At 42.0% G+C, this 21,938-nt stretch overlaps 1 protein-coding gene across 1 annotated transcript; it reads left to right on the forward strand.

Annotated features, from left to right (window-relative positions):
- Positions 1 to 515: 515 nt before the first annotated feature.
- On the forward strand, positions 516 to 20,607 carry LOC134303319 (carbohydrate-responsive element-binding protein). Its single transcript, XM_062988684.1, has 17 exons — positions 516 to 853; positions 3,971 to 4,077; positions 4,328 to 4,410; positions 5,219 to 5,308; positions 6,463 to 6,495; positions 10,888 to 11,071; positions 11,250 to 11,330; positions 12,293 to 12,438; positions 12,685 to 13,333; positions 14,867 to 14,940; positions 16,357 to 16,570; positions 16,899 to 17,005; positions 17,087 to 17,206; positions 18,154 to 18,281; positions 18,955 to 19,078; positions 19,161 to 19,290; positions 20,219 to 20,607. Exons 1-17 carry the CDS (start codon positions 516 to 518, stop codon positions 20,341 to 20,343), a joined length of 2,733 nt encoding a protein of 910 aa, XP_062844754.1. The 3' UTR covers positions 20,344 to 20,607.
- Positions 20,608 to 21,938: the final 1,331 nt, after the last annotated feature.

The raw sequence follows: 21,938 nt of genomic DNA on the forward strand, positions 1-21,938 counted from the left end.
CCACCATGCTTGACTGCTACTATGATGTTCATGTTGTGGAATGCTTTGTTTTATACAGTTGTACCCCTAGATGTAAATGAGTGAACAGGTGAATGAATGAGGTGAATGATGCCAGTGCAATGCACCAGTACCCTGTCCAAGGTTTAATAATGAAAGAAGAAAACAATGTTTTTACTGTATGTATTTATTTATTTTGGTGCAGTGCACCTTTAAGAGAGGTCCTGACAGATGAGTCCAGCTAATTGACCGGGGCAGAGGTCACATGTTACTTAATTCAACCATGTGGGCGGTTTGGTCTGGAGTTTAAGAGCTCCTGTCCTGTTAAATCGTGCTTCAATCTCCAAATCCAGATCAAGCAGAAGCCATGAACCAACTCAGCCATGCGACCTTTGACTCACAGACTCGACACGCAGTATGAGTGAGTTAGTGACTGAGGCGTTGTTGTTTCTGTCGCGATTTCAGCTGATTTGATCACTTACCGTGTGAGGGATACTACAGGTCCAGGATCAGTCTCCATGGCTAAGCTGGAGAACTTTTCCGAACCGCCGAAAGCAAATCAGATGGTCGTTGATTCGGAGTCGGATTCGGACTCGGATCAGGAGAACGGGTTGGCGCAGACGGACGCGGCCGGTTCGGGAAGGAGTTCGGGGACGGTGGTGATTCACAGCGGTCACTTTATGGTCTCCTCACCTCACAGTGATCCTGTAACCCGCAGCAGGAAAACACAGTATGACTTCGATACTGTGAATAAACCGCGATGTCAGACCTACAGCTTCGGTCCGTTCAGTTCACGCAGACTGAGCATCGACCCGACTCTCACCCGCCTGTTCGAGTGCATGACTCTGGCCTACAGGTACCACATCCATTCATTTATTCATTCATTCATATATTCACTGTCTGTTTTTACTACTATCTAAGGGTCATCTTATTTAGGGTCGCGGTGGGTCCAGTCCACTGGGCAAAAGGTAGGACCCACCCAGGACAAGTCACCAGTCCATCACAGGGTACCACATGCAGTTAATCTGCAAACTAACTGAAGGTCCACAAATGCAAAGCATATTAGTCCTTACCCCCTAACACACAGCATCATTATGACATTTTCAATTTAAAACTGCATGTAAATGTTTTTAATTAGTTGGGAAACAAAAGTGGGTAGCACTGTCGCCTCACAGCAACAAGGTCCTGGGTTCAATCCAAAGGTGGGGAGGTCCAGGTTCTTTCTGTGTGCAGTTTGCATGTTCCCCCGTGTCTGCGTGGGTTTCCTCCAGGAGCTCCGGTCTCCTCCTACAGTCCAAAGACATGCAAGTGGTATAAAATTGTCCATGACTGTGTTTTGATATTAAACTTGTGAACTGATGAGTCTTGTAATGAGTGACTACCGTTTCTGTCATGATTGTAACCAAAGTGTGTAAAACATGACGTTAAAATCCTAATAAATAAATAAATAAATTAATAAAAATCGGGGCAATCTGGTCCCATTGTGGTTTACAAGATGTAGCATAAAGCCTCCACAAGAGGGTGTTCATGTACAAGTTTGTTTGGTGTATTGCTTTTCTCTGTGACCCATTTTTCTGGCTCGCGACCCACCCAACGGTCATGACCCAGGGTTTGAAACACCCTGGTGTATGTAATGTTTGTTTGTGTCTTGTATATGTTTTGTTAATTAGAACATAAAAAATGAGGGTGCCCATAATAACATATTCGTACATACATCTACAAAAGCTTATTTTTATTATTGTTTGCACAATTTAAAAATGACCTCCTTGATTCTTTACTCTTCATTGGTAGTTTGATAGCTTTGGGATTCTGGAGTAATATTGTATAATAAATAATATATGTAGCTTTACTAAATTAATTAAGGACAGATTTTTTTTTTACTTTTCTACTCCAAAACAAGGTTTTATCTAGATTGAATAATAAATAATCCCTAATTATTTCACAGATTGTTCAGATGGTAGTCTAAAGTCATAAATTTATATAATAGTTGCATGATTATGGACAGAAAGTAGCATTCATCTCAGTTTTAAAGCTTCCCGAAAGTAAACACATGCTTAGTTTTGATTTAGTATCATGTTTAGTTTGTGCTTTTAAGTTCTTGGTACTTTGCTGGACTTTGACTTGTAGCAGATTGACATTTTGTCAGATTATTCAATTTCAACTCAGGAACTTATTGACTTATTTTTATGCTTGGAGTGAATTTGTCAGACTTTTTGAAACAGTTGTGACATGGCTGATAAAGAAAACAGAAACAGGCGGCTGAGACGGAGATGGACTTTGGCAGGAGTTGGCAAAGAAACAGTCAGGCAAGAGTTACAGTGTAACTGAGGTCAGGATAAAATCCATCTCCTGCAATGTTTTTCTCTCGGGCCGCTTATTTACCATTGTTACAACACTCACACTGCAGCCTGGGCCACCCAAATTGTCTCACCCCTGTCCTGTAAACCCCAGTTGTAGTTTATTATTCATTCTTTTTCATTGTCATGTTTCTTTTTTTTTTTACCACACTTTATTCTGGACAGGGTTTTGGTGGGTCCGTCCACCAACCACCCAGACAACCCCCGCAAACCTGCAACATAGACAATCTTGTCTGTATGTAGACGCCAGACCCGCTGAGAGCACCACTGGAGATTTGAACCCTGGGATCTCAGTGATAATGGGCTGGCATAATTTACCACTGCGCCTACTGAGTGCCATTATTATTATTATTATGAGGATGATGATGATTAATTAAATTAAATTAATACAAACATAAAGATACTGCAGAAGTGCAACTTATTTTTTCAAGTTACAGTGGGTGCAGGAATTGGACTACCGTGACTGTGTTTGATTTAACATGCTTTTGTTTTTGAGCTTTAAAGCTCCCTGCCCACCATATGTGAGCTTGTGACTTTCGTACATGCAGCTTCTCTTCTCTATGAGGTCCTAGCAACCGACTGAACTTGGCACTGTTGTCACCTTTTCTATGCCATTAAATTTGTTAAATGCGCTGGAACAGCGCTAAAAGATGCAGAGTGCTGAACACATTCGGCCAGATGTGCTACCAAGTTCATGCTTAATTGAAAGTGAATGATTGATGTGGAAAACTGTGGTTCTTACACTTTTGAAAGCGACTAGTCAGTGGGGAATTTGAACATTATAAAAAAAAATTGGGACAGTAGAAAAAATAATTGTCTTTTACACATTGATAAAATATTTCATGATTTGTCTTGATTTAAATATCCATTAATTTCTGAGCAAGAATGTACAGAGGTTTGCCACTTTGCTAAAAACCGTGGATGTCAAGGAATTTTGGAATTTTAGGATCTACCGTTCATAACATTATTAAAAGATTTAGAAAATTTGGAGAACAACTACTTAAAAACCATAGAAGATCAAGGAGTCAAGCTTGTATAGAGGCACTTGAAGACAGAGGAAACCAAGTGTTCAGTGACATTACAAGATGCTCTTTGGAATATTGTGAAATCATCATGGGATACCATGGATAATATTTTGCACAAATATATATATATTATATATATAAATCTGTGTTTTTTAAATAAGAAGTAGTAGTAGTAATTAAAATAAAAGTAATTAATTAACTGAATGCTGTTAATGCTTTGACTTTTACTAATCAGCAACAGTCAACTTATCGTGTACATCCAATAGATCACATGAACAAACCTTGACTTTCAGCGATGTTGATTTGAAATGACTTTGCTAGCCCACTACTGCTAGGATCCAGGGTTCAACACCCCAGCTGGCTATCGGCCAGTTAGAAATTTGAGGGAGGATGGTCGAGGCCCCTCGACAAATTGGCATCCTGTCTGGGGGTATGTTAATGCATTGATTCCCAATGATTCCAGGATAACCAGACCCACTGTAACCCAGACCTGGATAAAGTGGTGAAAATTAAAGAATGATTTTAAATAAAAACTGGTTTAACCTGGCTAGAAGAAAGTAAACTGAACTGAACCTGTTTGTTTGTCTGCAGTGGAAAGATTGTGTCTCCTAAGTGGAAGTCCTTCAAAGGTCTAAGGCTGCTGTGGAGGGACAAGATCCGTTTGAATAATGGAATCTGGAGGGCCTGGTTCATTCAGTGTAAGATTCTTTTGTCTGAGAAACTCCAGAACTACCAGAGCTTGAGCATTTATTAAAAAAATAAAGCTGGATACAAAGAATGCACTGCAAGCTTTTGTGGTTCTGTCTGAAATACTAATCTTTTTTATCTTATCTAATGAATTTATAAGTATATTTAGCATTTATTTGTCCTCAAATCAGCATTAATAATCTGTTAAGTGCTTTACTATAAATAGATTGCTATTAAATACTTGCTATTACCATGCTTTAGATGTGGAGAAAAGGAAAAATCCAGTATGTGGGTTCGTCACACCGCTGGAAGGGTCCGAAGCAGATGCTCATCGCAAACCTGAGGTAATCAATAAACAACTGACCCAATGATCATCAGCTCATCACACATATTACACAAGTAAAACATTGTCCTCAACTTCTTTACACAGCCTGATTGCTCAAAGCGAATGTTTTAGAAATAGAAATAGGCTTACCATTTGATTTAGTTCTTTGCTTTGAAGCATTGTACATGAAAGAATGCAAAAAAGTACAAGCTAACTCCTGGAAAATCCATGCCAGTTTTAGTTTTCATATTTTTATTACTTGTAGTCGGTGGGTAGCACTGTAGCCTCACAGCAAGAAGGTCCTGGGTGTTGGTTCCCAGGTGGAGCAGTCCGGGTCCTTTCTGTGTGGAGTTTGCATGTTCTCCCTGTGTCTGCTTGGGTTTCCTCCGGGAGCTCCGGTTTCCTCCTACAGTCCAAAGACATGCAAGTGAGGTGAATTGGAGATACTAAATTGTCCCTGACTGTGTGACATTAAAGACTTGAACTGATGAATGTTGCATAACAAGTAACCATCTGTCCTTTCATGAATGTAACCAAAGTGTGTAAAACATGATGTTAAAATCCTAATATAATAATAATAATAATAATTATAATATTCACTCTTACTTTTACTTTCACTTTCTTCTGACAGGACTACATCTATGCTTATGACAGACAGGCATTATTTAAACAGCACATATGTGGTGACCTGGCTGTGTTCCAAACAGCATCTTAAGTGCCACAGAGTGCGCAGCTAAACAACATTTAGGGTGCTCTGGATTGCAGCCAATTTAGTCTTACCCTTAAAATACTTTCCATCCATCCTTAAGTCAGATTTTATTTTTCAGGCGATTGTACTGGAAGGAAGCTACTGGAAGAGAAGGATTGAAGTGGTGATAAAGGAGTATCATAAATGGAGGATTTACTACAAGAAGAGGGTGAGTGTTTGTAGTCTCTGCAATGGACAAATAGTCAAATTATCATACACATAATTGCCAATTTATTAGGTACACCCTGCTTGTTTTTTGCATTGTGGATCACTAGATTTTACCGATGCTATCTGTCTGCACAAAGATTTATTGAGTTATTGAGTTCATATATGGCAAACTTTACACAATGGCATCCTAAAGTCCATGACCGCTAGTAAAAATGCGTCTGTTTGGCATGTTTTGGCCAAACAGGCAACCTGTCTGGGGTGTTTCTTGCCTTTCGCCCAGTAAATTGAACCCACCGTGACCCTTAATAGGATAAAGCAGAGGTAAACCAGACAATGAATGAATAAATGACATAAGCACATGTGAAATTGTCCATGTCAGTTTGTGTAAAAGGTCATGTTTCCTCTAGTCCTTCCGTTTCTATTGAATCACATGGTCGGACGACTTTGGCTGCAAATTTATTAACTTGAAGGAGGTTCTGATGAGTAGATCAAATCCAACTCATCAATGTTCACCTGTTATAAATATTGCCATAGAGAATACTTGGAAATTCTGACATCTATTCAACATTTTATTCAACATAAGTTAACTTTCGACTCAGTGTTCACAAGTGGTTTCAGACTTTTGGCCTCTACTGTTTAAATACTGTATGGATGAAAGCATGTGTACCATATGCATTAATATTGAGTTGAAAGCCCTCTCCACAAACAACTTGTAGTCTCTGAAAAAGGATTAAAGGATGCACCTGTAGTAATTTGTGCCCATTTAATAAAAAAGCATTTGTAAGGTCATGAACTATTGTTGGATGAGAATGTCTGGCTTCTCCCCATCAAAAGTTTAAAGACCTGTTGGCAAAGGAGGGGTGTCCACATACTTCTGACTATACAATGTATTTGTCTTATATATTCTGTGTAAGATTTAGCTAAATGACCACACAGAAATTTTTCATGATCTTGTCACATGAATCATTTTTATCATATCAACAATGTTAACAGTGTTGCCATTGGAAACTAACATACAGCTTTAGGTCAGTGATGGTCATGTGTCTTGACAACTAAGCACCTGATCTTTGCTTAACTAAATCATGCTTTTGCCATCATTATTCACATTCAATCTGTAAAAATGAATCATTTTCTTCTCTTCTCTGATTGCTTTAGAAACATAAAGATCTCATGCCCAGCCTTCAGAAGGTAAGACATGAAGTTGTACTGGTACAAATGACTTGGTAAGACTTCTATATGCTATGAAAAACTTACACAGGTTTTTCCTGTAGAAATTGAAGAAACACACTAATATATTACATGGACAAATGAATGCACATACTTCCTCATGAGCTTGCTGGGTATCTCATTCCAAAACCATGGACATTAATAAGGAGTGTCTACTTGCCATATGCAGCTGTTGTGAATAGATATTTATATTTTATAGAGGGTGAGTGTCTTTAATACTCCCAATACTGTTTCCAAATTCTGTACGTTTACGCTATTAGGTACAACTCGCTTGTTTTTGCATCAGAAATCATTTGAACCAATACAATCTGTCTTCACAAAGAATGCTTTTGAGTTATAATGTAATAAATGTTTTGCACTACAAATCATATATTCATTGTAACAAATTGAGTATAAAGTTAATTAAGTATTTGGCATTACTTGAAAAGCAAGTAAGTACATCCGGGGTGTTTCCTGCATTTTGCCCAGTAAATTGAACCCTACTGCGACCCTTTATAGGATAAAGCGGTGATAAACCAGACAGTTAATGACTATCTATCTATCTATCTATCTATCTATCTATCTATCTATCTATCTATCTATCTATCTATCTATCTATCTATCTATCCATCCATCCATCCATCCATCCATCCATCCATCCATCCATCCATCCATCCATCCATCCATCCATCCATCCATCCATCCATCCATCCATCCATCCATCCATCCATCCATCCATCCATCCATCCATCCATCCATCCATCCAATGGGTGTCCACATAGTATTTAGCCTCCTTAGATCCATTGTTCCATCATTGACCTTACTCTACCAGATCGTACCTACCCCCAGTAGGTTAGCGGCACAGTTTATACTCACAGTGCTTCTCCAGTTATCTATTAATAGTTTACACTTTAGCTTACTCAGCTTATCTCATTTTCTGTTGTGGCGGTTTCCCACAACTTTCAATGACGTTTGATCATAGCTGACCCATTTGCACAGAAGGCAAGTTTTCATTCTGTTTGATGTGTTTTATTGTCCATTTATGGCATCTTGATGGGAAACTACTATTAAGCTGGAGGTCTGTGAGCATATACAGTATGTGTACAAACGGTCCATATAAAGATCTTCAGCATGAACAGAGGATCACACTACTTCCTCAGTAATCTTCCACCACACATGCTGGCGCCTCAGCCAGACAGTAGGAGTCACTGTTGCTGCTGCAAGAATGTTATAACCCATTCGTTAACTTCTCCCTCAGACATGACCAATTGTGCTTGTTGAGCATCGGACTTGGCTGAAGACATTGCTGAGACTTTAGCCTGGGTCCTCACAGTGGTGGGCTAGCATATTGGATTGCGGGGCATTCCAGTGGATTATACAGGAAGTATTTAAACACCTGCTTGTCAGTGGTGGGGACAGGCTGACCTGTAAAAAATTAAGGGACGGATGAATGCAGCCCAATACTTGAGAAAAACCTCATCCAGAGCACATGCTGAGTCCGACTGGTGTGACAGTTCACTTTTCAATACAATAATGATCAGAAGCATGCCGCTCAGATGGCGCAGCGGTAAAAACACACACTGGAACCAGAGCTGGGATCTCGAATACATCTCGAATACACCCTGCCGGCTGGGTTGAGCAGCCACATGAACAACAATTGGCCTGTTTTTCAGATAGGGGTGGGATATTAAAAGCCAGATAGGGTCTCTCTCATAACTAATGCAATTACGACCTGTGCTGGCTGATTGATGGCTCCTGCACAGGGTGTGTCTCTCCGTACACAGTGCTGATCAGCATTGTACTCATCAAAGTGTAGGTGACAAAATGCATACAACATGCTGCCAACGTGTCGGAGGGGGCGTGGGTTAGCTTCGTTCTCCTCAATCAGAGCGGGATCGGCATTGGTGGAGAGGAAGCATGATGCAATCGGGCAATTGGACGCGCTAAAAGGGAGAAAAAGGGGAGAAAATGCTTAAACAAAAAAAAAAAATATAAAAAAAATAATGATCAGAATCATGTAGCCAAAACAACCCTGGACTGACTTGCCCTACTCCAACTGTGTAAAGCATGTAGAGATATATCCAGGGTCTACAATGTATTGAATAGAGGATTGGCCAATGTTTTCTGCTTCAGGCACTGCCAATCGTGCCTACTAGGGGGCGCCCAGTCGACCGGTAGCAGTGCTGAGATTCGAACATGGACTGGTGCGCTAACAGAATATCCCGCCACACCACCTGGGTGCCCATAAATTGTTTAATTGGACACAACATTGTTTAGTCCAGGTCTTTATGATAAATTAGCTGTGTGGAAGATTTTGCATATATTAATTTGGCAGCTTCCTTTATCCAAATGACCACCGGCAGTAAGTGTGTGTGAAGCCTTTCCCCCCTTTGTTGCACGTGAGCTTGTAATGGGTAGAAGTGGGTCAGGAACAAAAGTGCCAATCTGCCTTGGATGACCGAGAGAGTTTGCAAAGCACATAGATATTAAGAAAAAAAGGAAAAACATAATGATGTTGACCAGGAGGGGGTTTCTGTCTTGCTCACGTCTGTGTTAAACTGCTGGCGTTAATGCCTCACATCAAAACCAATACTATAATTTGCCTTCTTTTGTATGGGCCAAAATGCAGCGTGGGTACGATGTTGTCTGGGAAGACGTAAGCACCGGTGCTTCCGGCTGAATTCGGGCTCCCTTTCATAAATGAGCTTTAGGGTTTCTGTGCAGTTCATGGTCGGAGGTGCACAGGTGAACGTTGGGAGCTTTATTCGAGCTGGAACTTTGCGCGGGAGCTTGTGCTGAGCCGTGAGTAGCTTATCATACTTACTAATTGTGTGTGTGTATGTGTGGTCACTTGTACTGGGGTTTTAAAAGGAGTGCTGGAGTAACTCTGTCCTAAATATTTGAGTTTTATTATTATTGTTAAGTAATTAGTAGAGATTTCTTAAGCCTACATACATTAAATGGCCAAAGGTATGTGGGCACCCTGTACGCACCCTTTTTAGACGTTGCCCAATCTTGCTATATTTAAATTGTTCCTATTGAAACCTTTATCCTTTTGCCCTGGCCCCTGATTAAGGAGTGTCGCTGACTCTCACACGCCTCTCATACATGTGCTCAGCCACCAACCGCTTCTTTTTAACTACCAGATGTGAGAGCCATGCACTACAATCTGCTGTCTACCGCTCCTTGTGTAGGCACCTTGACCAGCCAGCAAAGGCTGTATTCACAGCAGCAATAAAGAACCCTGCTTGACTGTTTCTCTATTCATGTCTGTGTAGGCACCCAGCCGGTCAATAGCACAGCTGAGATTTAAACTTTGAGTCAACTTTGAGCATGGGGAAGGCCCCTCAAAGTGAATGAACTTCATTTGACAGTGGTAGCCTAGTGGGTAGAGCTTTGGACCGTCAACTAAAAGGTTGAGAGTTTTAATTCCAGCTCTGTTATGCAGCCACTGTCGGGCGCTTGAGCAAGGCCCTTATCCCTCTCCGCTCCAGGGGCACCGTACGATGGCTGACCCTGTGCCCTGACCCCAGCTGTACGTCTGTATATGTATATATGACAAATAAAGGCATTCTATTCTATATTCTATTCTATGTATTGCTGCCAAAGGGTGTCTATAATATATTGAAAAAGGAGTAAATTAGAGATTTCAGTTTCTGGATCTGTCTCTACATGCTTTTTACACTTGGATTTGGGCACTTTATCTATTCTTTTTGGCAGACCCTCTCGAGTTCTGTCTGCTTGACCTTTCCTCCTCTGGTCTGTTCAGGCACCCAGCCGGTCAATAGCACAGCTGAGATTTAAACCTGACTCAACTTTGAGTTTGGGGAAGGCCATTTAGAGTGGATGAACTCCACTGGCCTGCACAGAACCCTGACCTCGACACCACAGAACATATTTGAAATTAAATGAAATGTTGATTTTGACTTGGTTCTAGTTGCTGACCTCACAAATGCTTATTTGTCTAAGTGGGCACAAAATCCCACTTCCCTATAGGGAGGGCAAGTTCATATTAAAGGCTGTGTTTTGGAATGGGATGTCCAACAAGCTCATGGTCAGGTGTCCACATACTTTGAGTGTACATAATGAATGTGTCTACATATTTAACCATGTAGTTTAGATAAAACCTGGTTTCTTATACAAGAGTATAGTTTTATTTGGATTATTTTAATAATGGAAACTGTACTATGCCAAAAAAGGAAAAGAATGTTGTAGAAAAGGCCAGAAAAAAATGATGACATTAATACAAGAGTACTCAAAGGCAAATGCCATGACAGCACAGGTGTTGTACTTCAAATATAGTAAGTAATCCATTGTATTGTCCATTAAAAAAGCTGAAAACTACAACTGTATGTTGTTTTTTATTTGGGGTAGACAGTTAATCACAAGCCTTGCAGAACTGGCCTGGAGAAATGGTCCGATCAGATGTACCCAGAACCCGAAGCAAATCAGGAGGAGGTACACATGTTTGACCTGGACTGCTTTCTCTCGGACATCTCGGACACTCTTTTCACCATGACCCAGAAGCCGAGCCCATGGAGTGGAGAACGCCACAACAGTAAGTACTCCAGAGATTCATTTTGTGGCTATCGAATGAGTGACATGGTAGCTCCTTCTAAAATGATTAAATCTGGATGCAGGAGTCTAATATAATTGCGATGCAGAGCTTTGTTCGGACTATATGCAATTCTAGTTCAGACACATTCCTGATGTTATAACTGTTTACCCTCTTTCAGCCTACACCAGTAATGCTGATATGATCCAGCCTGGTTTGACGCCTCTTCAGCCCAACCTGGACGACCTTATGGACATTCCTGGTGAGATATTTTCTCTTTTGGTACTTGTACTTACACTTAGCAAATTTTTTCCCATTCGGGCTTCAGACCCTGTTTTTATGCTCCTCCTAGTTTCTACACTCATCGTTCATTTTATCAGCTTCACTTACCATATAGAAGCACTTTGTAGTTCTACAATTACTGACTGTAGTCCATCTGTTTCTCTGCATGCTTTGTTAGCCCCCTTTCTTGCTGTTCTTCAATGGTCAGGACTCTCCCAGGACCACCACAGAGTAGGTATTATTTGGGTGGTGGATCATTCTCAGCACTGCGGTGACACTGACATGGTGGGGGTGTGTTAGTGTGTGTTGTGCTGGTATGAATGGGTCAGACACAGCAATGCTGATGGAGTTTTTAAACACCTCACTGTCACTGCTGGACTGAGAATAGTTCACCAACCAAAAATAACCAGCCAACAGCGCCCCGTGGGCAGCGTCCTGTGACCGCTGATGAAGGTCTAGAAGATGACCGACTCAAACAGCCGCAATGGATGAGCGATCGTCTCTGACTTTACATCTACAAGGTGGACTAATTAGGTAGGAGTGTCTAATAGAGTGGACAGTGAGTGGAAAACTCCAGCAGCGCTGCTGTGTCTGATCCACTCATACCATCACCACCATGTCATTGTCACTACAGTGCTGAGAATGATCCACCACTTAAATAATACCTGCTCTGTGGGGGTCCTGACCATTGAAGAACAGGGTGAAAGCAGGTTAAAACAGTATGTAAAGAAATATATGGACTACAGTGCTTCTATATGGTAAGTGGAGCTGATAAAATGGACAGTTAGTGTAGAAACAAGGAGGAGGTTTTAATGTTATGGCTGATCAGTGTATAAATTCTTCCTTTTTATTTATCTTTCTCAAGGGTGACTGTAAACGACAGTACAGTTTAGATCATGTCATTACTGATGAACTGATGCTTTGTCTGCTGTTTGCTTGTAGACATCTTTGCGAGCTACCGTGGACATCCCCTACAGAGTGGCTATGCTGACTTTTCTTTATTCGAGGGTTCATCCAGTGCATCATTTCCCTCAACCTCATCAGTGGTTAATGCACCAATAATGCAAACAGGCTCCCAAATATTACAGGTACAGAATATACACTACACAAACAAAACATACAGCCTATAATGTGCTTTATAATGTCTTTATACGCTATAATTAAGACCCTTATTTTTCCAAGTTAATGCTCATGGTTTTGGAACTGGATTCTCAACAAGCACATGCGTCCACATACTTATGGCCATATGTGAATAAAATATAATTTATGGTATAAATAGGTTTGATGTGATGTTGAACATCACTAGTAATATTGTCATCTCTTTTTTTACCCAGCCTGATCTGACTGTTGAAAATCTACCCCAGCCTTCCTCTGCAGCCACCTTACCGAGCCCTTGCTACCTGCGCCGAACTCCGACCTCGGAAATGCCCTTCGATGCCAGCATGGCCTCCGAGCCAAAGTTCAAGAGTCACTTAGAGTACAGTGAATACCCTCTCTGCAGTGGCGTCCTCCTCTGCATGGACTCGTACGGACAGTCTTTAAGTGGCCCCGGCATCGACCCCGGCATTGCAACTGAATCTTCAAACCTTTCCTCGGCCTCCATGTCCCAGGATAACCTTTACCAATATCCATCCACTTGCCTGAAATACAGACACTCATCAGGCCATCACTCAGGAGGTGGTGCAGTAACCACACAGACCGTCATCACGCACACGGGATCCATGAATGTCGTAGCACAAGACCCTCAAGAGGGTCAATGTTACGCTATGCTTGACATGATGGGCTACAAGCAGACATCTGTGGCTCCTTTTCCACCTAGCCACTGCTTCTCTGTGCCCCAGCAGGTGCCTGTTGGAACGGGCAGGGGCAGGCACAAGCAAAAGATGGGAAGTATAGGGTTACCAGCGCCGCCTGCAGGATCTGTGGGGTTATCCTCACAGACTAGCTGTCTTGCCAGACTGTTATCCTCCAGCTCTCAAGAGCGTACGTATATGGTTAAAATGTACCATTATTGTACACTGTTGAGTCACATTATTATAGCTCATGAAGGAAGTCACGTTTCATAAGCTGGCTTGGTGGGTATATAAGGTGTGGAGGGTATGAATCCATCCTTGCAGATCTTGTACACCCATACATGCTGATTGTCCTCCCTGGGGCAGATGGGATCTTCCATTAAGACAATGCGACATGTCACACGGCTAGAAATGTCCAACACTGGTTGGAAGAGCATGAGCAAGACTTCCAAGTACTACCCTGGCCCCCTTATTCCCCAGACCTGAACCCAATTGAGCATCTGTGGGGCCTTCTTGATCATCGTGTTCGCTCTATGGATCCTCCCCCATGCACCCTCCAGCAGTCAGCATGGCTCCAGATACCTGTGACAACCTACCAGGACCTTATTGAGTCACTCCCAGCCCGTCTGGCTGCTGTCCATGCTGCACACGGCGGTTACTCTGGATGTTAGCTGGTGGTCATAACAGACATCCCAAGTCTCCCGGAAGTTCCAGGAGTCTCCCGCGTTAGCGGCTCCCTGATGCCCGCAAGTCAGATAAAAAGAATCTTGAACAATCTAGCGCACTGTGGGAACATAAATCAATTGTCTAATATACTGTCTAGTGCACTATGTAGGGGACATAAATCCGTTATCTGATATACAATCTAGTGCACTATGTAGGGAACATAATGAATTATGTAATGTTATGGAACACAAATCATCTAGTTATACTTTCTAGTGCACTATGTAGTGAACATGAATGCGTTATCTAATACACTATCTAGTGCACTATGTAGGGAACATAAATCCGTGATCTGATATACAATTTAGTGCACTGTGTAGGAAACATAAATTCATATCTAAAATACTATCTAGTGCACTATGTTCACTAATTCACTATCTAGTGCACTACGTAGGGAACATAAATTCATATCTAAAATACTATCTAGTGCACTATGTAGGGAACATAAATCCGTTATCTGATATACAATTTAGTGCACTATGTAGGGAACTTAAATCCGTTAACTAATACGCTACCTAAAGCATTATGTAAGAAACATAAGTCTATTATCTAGTACACTATCTAGTGCACTAAGTAAGGAACATAATTTTTTTTCTAATATACAATCTAGTGCACTATGTAGGGAACATAAATCTATTATCGTTCACACTATCTAGTGCACTATGTAGGGAACATAAATCTATTATCGTTCACACCATCTAGTGCACTATGTAGTACACATTAATGTGTTTGTGACACGAACAGTTAGCTTAGTAGCTCAGTTAGCAGCTCCTAAAAGTTCTGTTATCACCCATAATCCTTTGGTGTGTGCGAGAGGTTTTTTAGCTTTTTATTTTTCTTTTTTGGGCTTTCGGGGTCCGGGTCCGGGGGTACCTCCCTGAAATGAGTTTCTGCAACTTGAGATGTCTGTTATAATAATGTGACTCAACAGTGTATATTTTCTTATGATAGTTTATTGTTAGTACTGCAAATTTCACTCTTGGTTTTCTTTTTCCTATAGAAAAGCCACCGTTGGGTTTTGATGCTCCTTGTGTTGGTTCAAAAGGTCATCGACCAACTTCTCCAATGTCAGCGGTATGTACTTTAAAAAAAAAATCTTTTTCTCCGTTTTAGCTTGTCCAATTGCCCGATTGCGTCATGCTTCCTCTCCACCAATGCCGATCCCCACTCTGATTGAGGAGAATGAAGCTATCCCACGCCCCCTCCGACACGTGGGCAGCAGTTGTATGCATCTTATCACCGACACTTTTGACGAGTGCAGAGCAGCTCAGCACTGTGTATTGAAAGACACACCCTGATCAGCGCACTCTTTCCTCGTCTTTGTGCAGGCGCCATCAATCAGCCAGCAGAGGTCGTAATTGCATTAGTTATGAGAGAGACCCCATCCGGCTTAATCCCACCCCTATCTGAACAACAGGCCAATAGATGTATTCGAGATCCCAGCTCTGGTTCCAGCGTATGTTTTTTAGACCCTGTACAAGCCACTAACGTTGATAAACCTCAGAGGACCTCAGTTTGTGCTCAGGGGTTGAAAGTTGAAAGCGTATCATTTTCCACACTTGTTAGTAATAGGTGTGGCTGGAACCGACCCATTAACATTTAGTTGTTTAGCATTATTTTTGTAGTGATTTAAAGCTCTGTGTAGTTTTTCTCTCTTAATTTGCATATTCTAATCCTTTGGATGTTGATGACTAAGTGAAAGTCACCTCATATTTCTACTTTTGAAAATCAGGACGTAGCGGATATCTGCATTAAAGTAGCTTCTCAATCAGTTGAACATAGCATGGAGATTGGTGGTGTGGCTCGGTTACAGAATCTTGTCCTTCTGCCTTCTCACATATGGCCGGGAGAGGGGGCATGGAGGCACAGATGATTGAAGTGTCGATACCGTCTAACTGATAGTCCTTTTTGCCTCGTTGGGGGTTATTTTGATTCAGGTGAAAGTGTCTTTTATTGATTACAGGTTTCTCCCTCACAGATTTGCCAGCTCCTTTGTTGGCAACCTGCATTTTCTTGAACTGTGATGCCGGGCTTAATCCGGTCCAGTCTGGTTTTCTACTGGTCCAGATGCGGCTTGACAGCCTTTTTTTAGAGCAGGCCAAACGTTTAGACCCACACTGGGTGATGGCAATTTGAGAACTGGGTTTTTGTAGGTGATCCGAGTAGCTTGCAATGTTGTGACAACCAGTTTTTATTTTCGTTCCAATTTTTATTTGGCCACCTCTTTTATTTTCCCTTTACCTATTTTGTTTTTAGCCACAGGATTGATCTACCACAGCCTTTAGATTGGCCCTGTTAGAAAAATAGAAACAGGAAGATTGTGTTTGTAAGGGTTATTCTAGGTGTACCAGTAACTGTGATGTATTTATATGTTTTAATACTTCTATTATGGTAAATTATAGTACTATAGTGGTATTTTGCAGATCTAAAAGGACTTTAAACATGCACACACATATTGTAGTTAACTAGATTCTTCTCTTTTCTTATCAGCAATCCACCAGCAGTATGCCAGTGAGCCAAAGAGGCTCACAGATATCCCAGCATCCTTCATGGCCCCCTGCGGAGGTGTCACTGCAGTGCCAGGCGCTCATGATGGCCCAGCCCAGCGTCTCCCATGGCTCTTGCATCTCTTCCCTTCTCATTCCCAAAACAGAAAAACTCTCACCCATCAAAATTCACACCCCAGAAAGAACGAGCCTTACAGGTACACCCAGCTAGCTGTGTCTCTATTTAAATACCATTTGTTTTTGAAATGGGATGTCCAATAAGCTTGTGGTCCGGTGTCCAAATACTTTTGGCCATATAGTGTATGTTAAATTTTTTTTTAATCTAAGCTGCCATAAATACTTACTCTGATCAATCAAAAAGTCTTTGTATGGCTGGGCAGTGATGTTGGTCAACAAAGCTTTGATTAACATACCAGTCCTTTTACTCATTTTACCAAGGGTGTAAATAATTATTGCACTAAATAAGCAGCACTATATGGACAAAATTATTGGGACACCTCTTTTAATTGTAATTTTATTTTTTAGTGAATTTTTCAGGAAATTTTGGTCCAACATCACCTACAATCACTTCAGAAAAAGCATCTGAGTCTTTACACACTTCATCTGGAATTGCTAAAACAGAGCCCAATAGAGTAAGCATACACACACACACACATACACACAACGAATTCTCATTCTTTATATCAATGTGAACATCGTGTTTTCTCCTGCAGCCAGACACACGTCGAATCACACACATATCCGCCGAGCAAAAGAGGAGGTTTAACATCAAACTGGGGTTCGACACTTTACAGAGCCTGGTGACGACACTCAACTCACAGCCCAGCATTAAGGTATCCGAACCAGCGATCTCAATACTGTTAGATAAATACTGTAATAAAAATAAATGTATTATGTCCTGTTAAGTTGGTTGGTTGATGGCTAAAGCGGATGAACACTCATGAAAACTCAGGGGTTCTTAACCTGTTTCCGTCCAGTAAAACTCATGAATTCGGTAATTAGGAAGAGTGTCCACATACTTTTGGCCTCAGTGTAAATGATCACAACTATTTCATTGAATAAAAAAGACTTCATTGCATTTCAAATGCACTGTCTTTACATTAGGTGTATGCTACCAGGCTACCTAGTTTTAGCACCATAAACTATAAAAATCATTCATTCATTGTCTGTTTTACCACCGCTTTATCCTGGTCAGGGTCACGATGGGTCTGATTCATTGGGCAAGAGACAGAAAACACCCAGGACCGGTCAGTTCATCACAGGGCAGACATACACACATACAGTGGTACCTTGAAACTCAACGTCAGTCGGTTCTGGGAGTGGCGTTGAGTTTAAAAGGCGTTAATGCGTTCCGTGGTTCTGTGAAACTGCATATATTTTAGGCTTATGTAAAATGATGGGGTTATTTTTGACACGTATACACTGAAAATAAAACAAGTATAATATAAAAAACACTGAAATTGAAAACAGTTAAAAATCTATAAAAAATACAATAAAAGCTGCACTTTACCTTTACTTATTTGTTTCCTTATGCTTCTTAATCGTGAAGATGCTTGAACCGTATTCCATTCAGTAAAGGCGCATTCACATGAGAAGCGGCACATTAGCTTTTGTGCTGCTTTTTAACGATGAGCGTTTTAAACCGGAGCACCCGGAGGAAACCCACACAGACAGAGCAAGAAGAAACTAAAACTGCCTCCCTGCCCTAAGTTTACAAGCTTCTGTTTACTCCCAGTAGCTCCATTCTGTCTTTTTTCTCATTTTGTTCTTCATGTTTCAGATCAGTAAAGCCACCACTCTGCAGAAGACAGCCGAATACATCAGTAAAATGCAGCAGGAGAGAGCACAGCTCCACGAGGAGGCACAGAGACTCCGAGACGAAATTCAGGCCCTCAATTCTGCCATCACGTGCGAAACCCCCTTTTCAATATGTCTCACTTACTGTCATGTAAACGGCACATACAATATTTGGACACCGGACCAGATTTTGAGCTTGTTAGACATTAAATAAAAAAAATGGTATTAAAATACTTAAGCCACTCTTCTGAGAAGGCTTCTTACAAGACTTATATGGGGATTCTGAGAAGAGTGGCTGCTGTTATAGCTGAAAAGATTACATAAAGGTCAGTCTATGAGGCGCCCAGGTGGCGCAGTGGGATATTCCGCTAGCACACCAGTGCCGAGATTCTGAACTTGTCGGGTTCGAAACTCGACATTGCCACCATTGGTTGGCTTGGCTCCATCTAGCGGGCATAATTGGCAGTGCCTGCAGGGGAGGGAGGACCGGACTATGTGGGTGGGGTCTTCAAACGCTGTGTACTGACCCTGATTGGCGGATAGAGGCGCCTGTGCAGAATGCATAGGTGGAAAAGGGTTCCGCAAAAAACCCCCCTCGACTGCAAAAAAAAGCAGTATATATATATATATATATATATATATATAAAGACATCACTCCTATTTTAATACCATTTGTTTTTTAAATGGGATGTCCAACAAGCTCACAGTCAGGTGTCTAAATACTTTTGGCCATATATTGTATTTTTACCAAGGGTTCCAATAATTCTAGTCATTTTTTTGTCAGTGTGTGTCAACAGCAGCTCCCTGCTACCGGTGTCCCCATCACCCGCCAGCGCTTCGATCACATGAGAGAGAAGTTCAGAGAGTACGTGCGCGCCCAGACTGTACAGAACTGGAAATTCTGGATCGTATCCTGTACCGTCCATTGCTGTGTTTGTTTGTATGTTTGTTGTTTGCATCCAAGTGTCTTTCCTGACCCATATTCATCAGTTCAGTGTGATCATGGAGCCTCTGTTTGAGTCCTACAACGTGATGGTGTCCACGGCCAGCGTGGAGGAAATGTGCCGAACCACTCTAAGCTGGCTGGACCAACACTGTTCCCTACCTGCCCTCAGACCCAGTAAGCCTGTTAAAAACACTGTAGACACTTTATTAGCTGCAGATGATCTGGGAATGCTTTCTACAAGATTTTGGAGTGTGTCTATGAAGATTTGTGCCCAGCCAGATTTATTTATTTATTTATTTTATTAGGATTTTAACGTCATTAAACGTTTTACACACTTGGAAACGGATGGATCAGTTCACAAGTTTAATGTCAAACACAGTCATGGACAATTTAGTATCGCCAATTCACCTCACTTGCACGTCTTTGGACTGTGGGAGGAAACCGGAGCTTCCGGAGAAAACCCATGCAGACACCGAGAGAACATGCAAACTTCACACAGAAAGGACCCAGAATGCTCCACCTGGGGATCGAACCCAGGACCTTCTTGCTGTGAGGCGACAGTGCTACCCACCGAGCCAATCTAGTCATCCAATAACCCCATCGCCTTTCGCTTCCTCTACTGACCGAGGACGGACGTGACTAACACACCCCCTCCGACACGTGTACAGTAGCTGACTGCTTTTTTTCACCTGCATGAGGCCGGATCAGATGGAGATCCGTATCGCGCACTGAGAGTCAAGCACCGATCTCCATTATTCTCCGTCTCTGTGCTAGCACAATTGATCAGCTGTCATGAGGAATTTCCTTCGGCACTTCCACCCTCGGACAAGCCAACCATTGTCTGTATAGGTGCCCCACGAAGGAGTTTGAGATGTCGGCACCTGGGTACTAGCATGTTTTTAGTGTGTTGTCAAGAAAAGCTTTGCAATTAAATATTAATATAAATTTGTGCTGCCACAATTGTTTAAACTTATCTTTGTATATGATTTTTAAATACATACAATCTTTTAGATGCCGTGGAAGCAGATAACGAAATGCAACGTGACAAATGTGTTGAATTTACAGATTAACTCTCCTAATTTCCTGTTTCTTTTTCCCCTAGCTGTTCTGAGTTCACTCCGCTTGCTCAGCACCACCACATCCATTCTGACTGACCCAAGTCTGGTTCCTGAGCAAGCCACTCAGGCTGTGAATCAAGGACATCCATCCTACAGCTGCAACCAATGATCATGCTTTTGCTTCAAACCTCAGCCAATCGCACCTTTTGTCTTACTAAGCTACGACCGATATCTGCATTCATACCCACAGCTACGATCGCTAACGTTACCCCTGGAGCCTCAAAGAATCGCTTTTCACTTAGAGATGTATTCAGATTTGATTTACATGTAAGTAACGAAGAGTTAACACTTGCACAGTCTTGTAGTTGACAAAACCTGTGAAGAACAGAAGGATGACAGCAGCTATATGTTATAGATGATGTATTTTTATAAGTCAAGCCTACAATTGACATACAGTGTATCACAAAAGTGAGTACACCCCTCACATTTCTGCAAATATTTCATTATATCTTTTCATGGGACAACACTATAGACATGAAACTTGGATATAACTTAGAGTAGTCAGTGTACAGCTTGTATAGCAGTGTAGATTTACTGTCTTCTGAAAATAACTCAACACACAGCCATTAATGTCTAAATAGCTGGCAACATAAGTGAGTACACCTCACAGTGAACATGTCCAAATTGTGCCCAAATGTGTCGTTGTCCCTCCCTGGTGTCATGTGTCAAGGTCCCAGGTGTAAATGGGGAGCAGGGCTGTTAAATTTGGTGTTTTGGGTACAATTCTCTCATACTGGCCACTGGATATTCAACATGGCACCTCATGGCAAAGAACTCTCTGAGGATGTGAGAAATAGAATTGTTGCTCTCCACAAAGATGGCCTGGGCTATAAGAAGATTGCTAACACCCTGAAACTGAGCTACAGCATGGTCAAGGTCATACAGCGGTTTTCCAGGACAGGTTCCACTCGGAACAGGCTTCGCCAGGGTCGACCAAAGAAGTTGAGTCCACGTGTTCGGCGTCATATCCAGAGGTTGGCTTTAAAAAATAGACACATGAGTGCTGCCGGCATTGCTGCAGAGGTTGAAGACGTGGGAGGTCAGCCTGTCAGTGCTCAGACCATACGCCGCACACTGCATCAACTCGGTCTGCATGGTCGTCATCCCAGAAGGAAGCTGACGCACAAGAAAGCCCGCAAACAGTTTGCTGAAGACAAGCAGTCCAAGAACATGGATTACTGAAATGCCCTGTGGTCTGACGAGACCAAGATAAACTTGTTTGGCTCAGATGGTGTCCAGCATGTGTGGCGGCACCCTGGTGAGAAGTACCAAGACAACTGTATCTTGCCTACAGTCAAGCATGGTGGTGGTAGCATCATGGTCTTGGGCTGCATGAGTGTTGCTGGCACTGGGGAGCTGCAGTTCATTGAGGGAAACATGAATTCCAACATGTACTGTGACATTCTGAAACAGAGCATGATCCCCTCCCTTCGAAAACTGGGCCTCATGGCAGTTTTCCAACGGGATAACGACCCCAAACACAACCTCCAAGATGACAACTGCCTTGCTGAGGAAGCTGAAGGTAAAGGTGATAGACTAAACCCAATTGAGCACCTGTGGCGCATCCTCAAGTGGAAGGTGGAGGAGTTCAAGGTGTCTAACATCCACCAGCTCCGTGATGTCATCATGGAGGAGTGGAAGAGGATTCCAGTAGCAACCTGTGCAGCTCTGGTGAATACCATGCCCAGGAGGGTTAAGGCAGTG

Source organism: Trichomycterus rosablanca, chromosome 26 (genome assembly GCF_030014385.1).
Source record: "Trichomycterus rosablanca isolate fTriRos1 chromosome 26, fTriRos1.hap1, whole genome shotgun sequence".
In the NCBI taxonomy this organism is placed as follows: domain Eukaryota; kingdom Metazoa; phylum Chordata; class Actinopteri; order Siluriformes; family Trichomycteridae; genus Trichomycterus; species Trichomycterus rosablanca.

What these genes read in the sequence shown, in the direction of transcription:
- LOC134303319 (XM_062988684.1), top strand. Translation starts at nt 516, where the DNA reads ATGGCTAAGCTGGAGAACTTTTCCGAACCGCCGAAAGCAAATCAGATG. An exon ending in ATGCTCATCGCAAACCTGAG is followed by an intron (nt 4,411 to 5,218) that starts GTAATCAATAAA and finishes TTTATTTTTCAG; the next exon opens with GCGATTGTACTGGAAGGAAG. An exon ending in GGATTTACTACAAGAAGAGG is followed by an intron (nt 5,309 to 6,462) that starts GTGAGTGTTTGT and finishes TGATTGCTTTAG; the next exon opens with AAACATAAAGATCTCATGCC.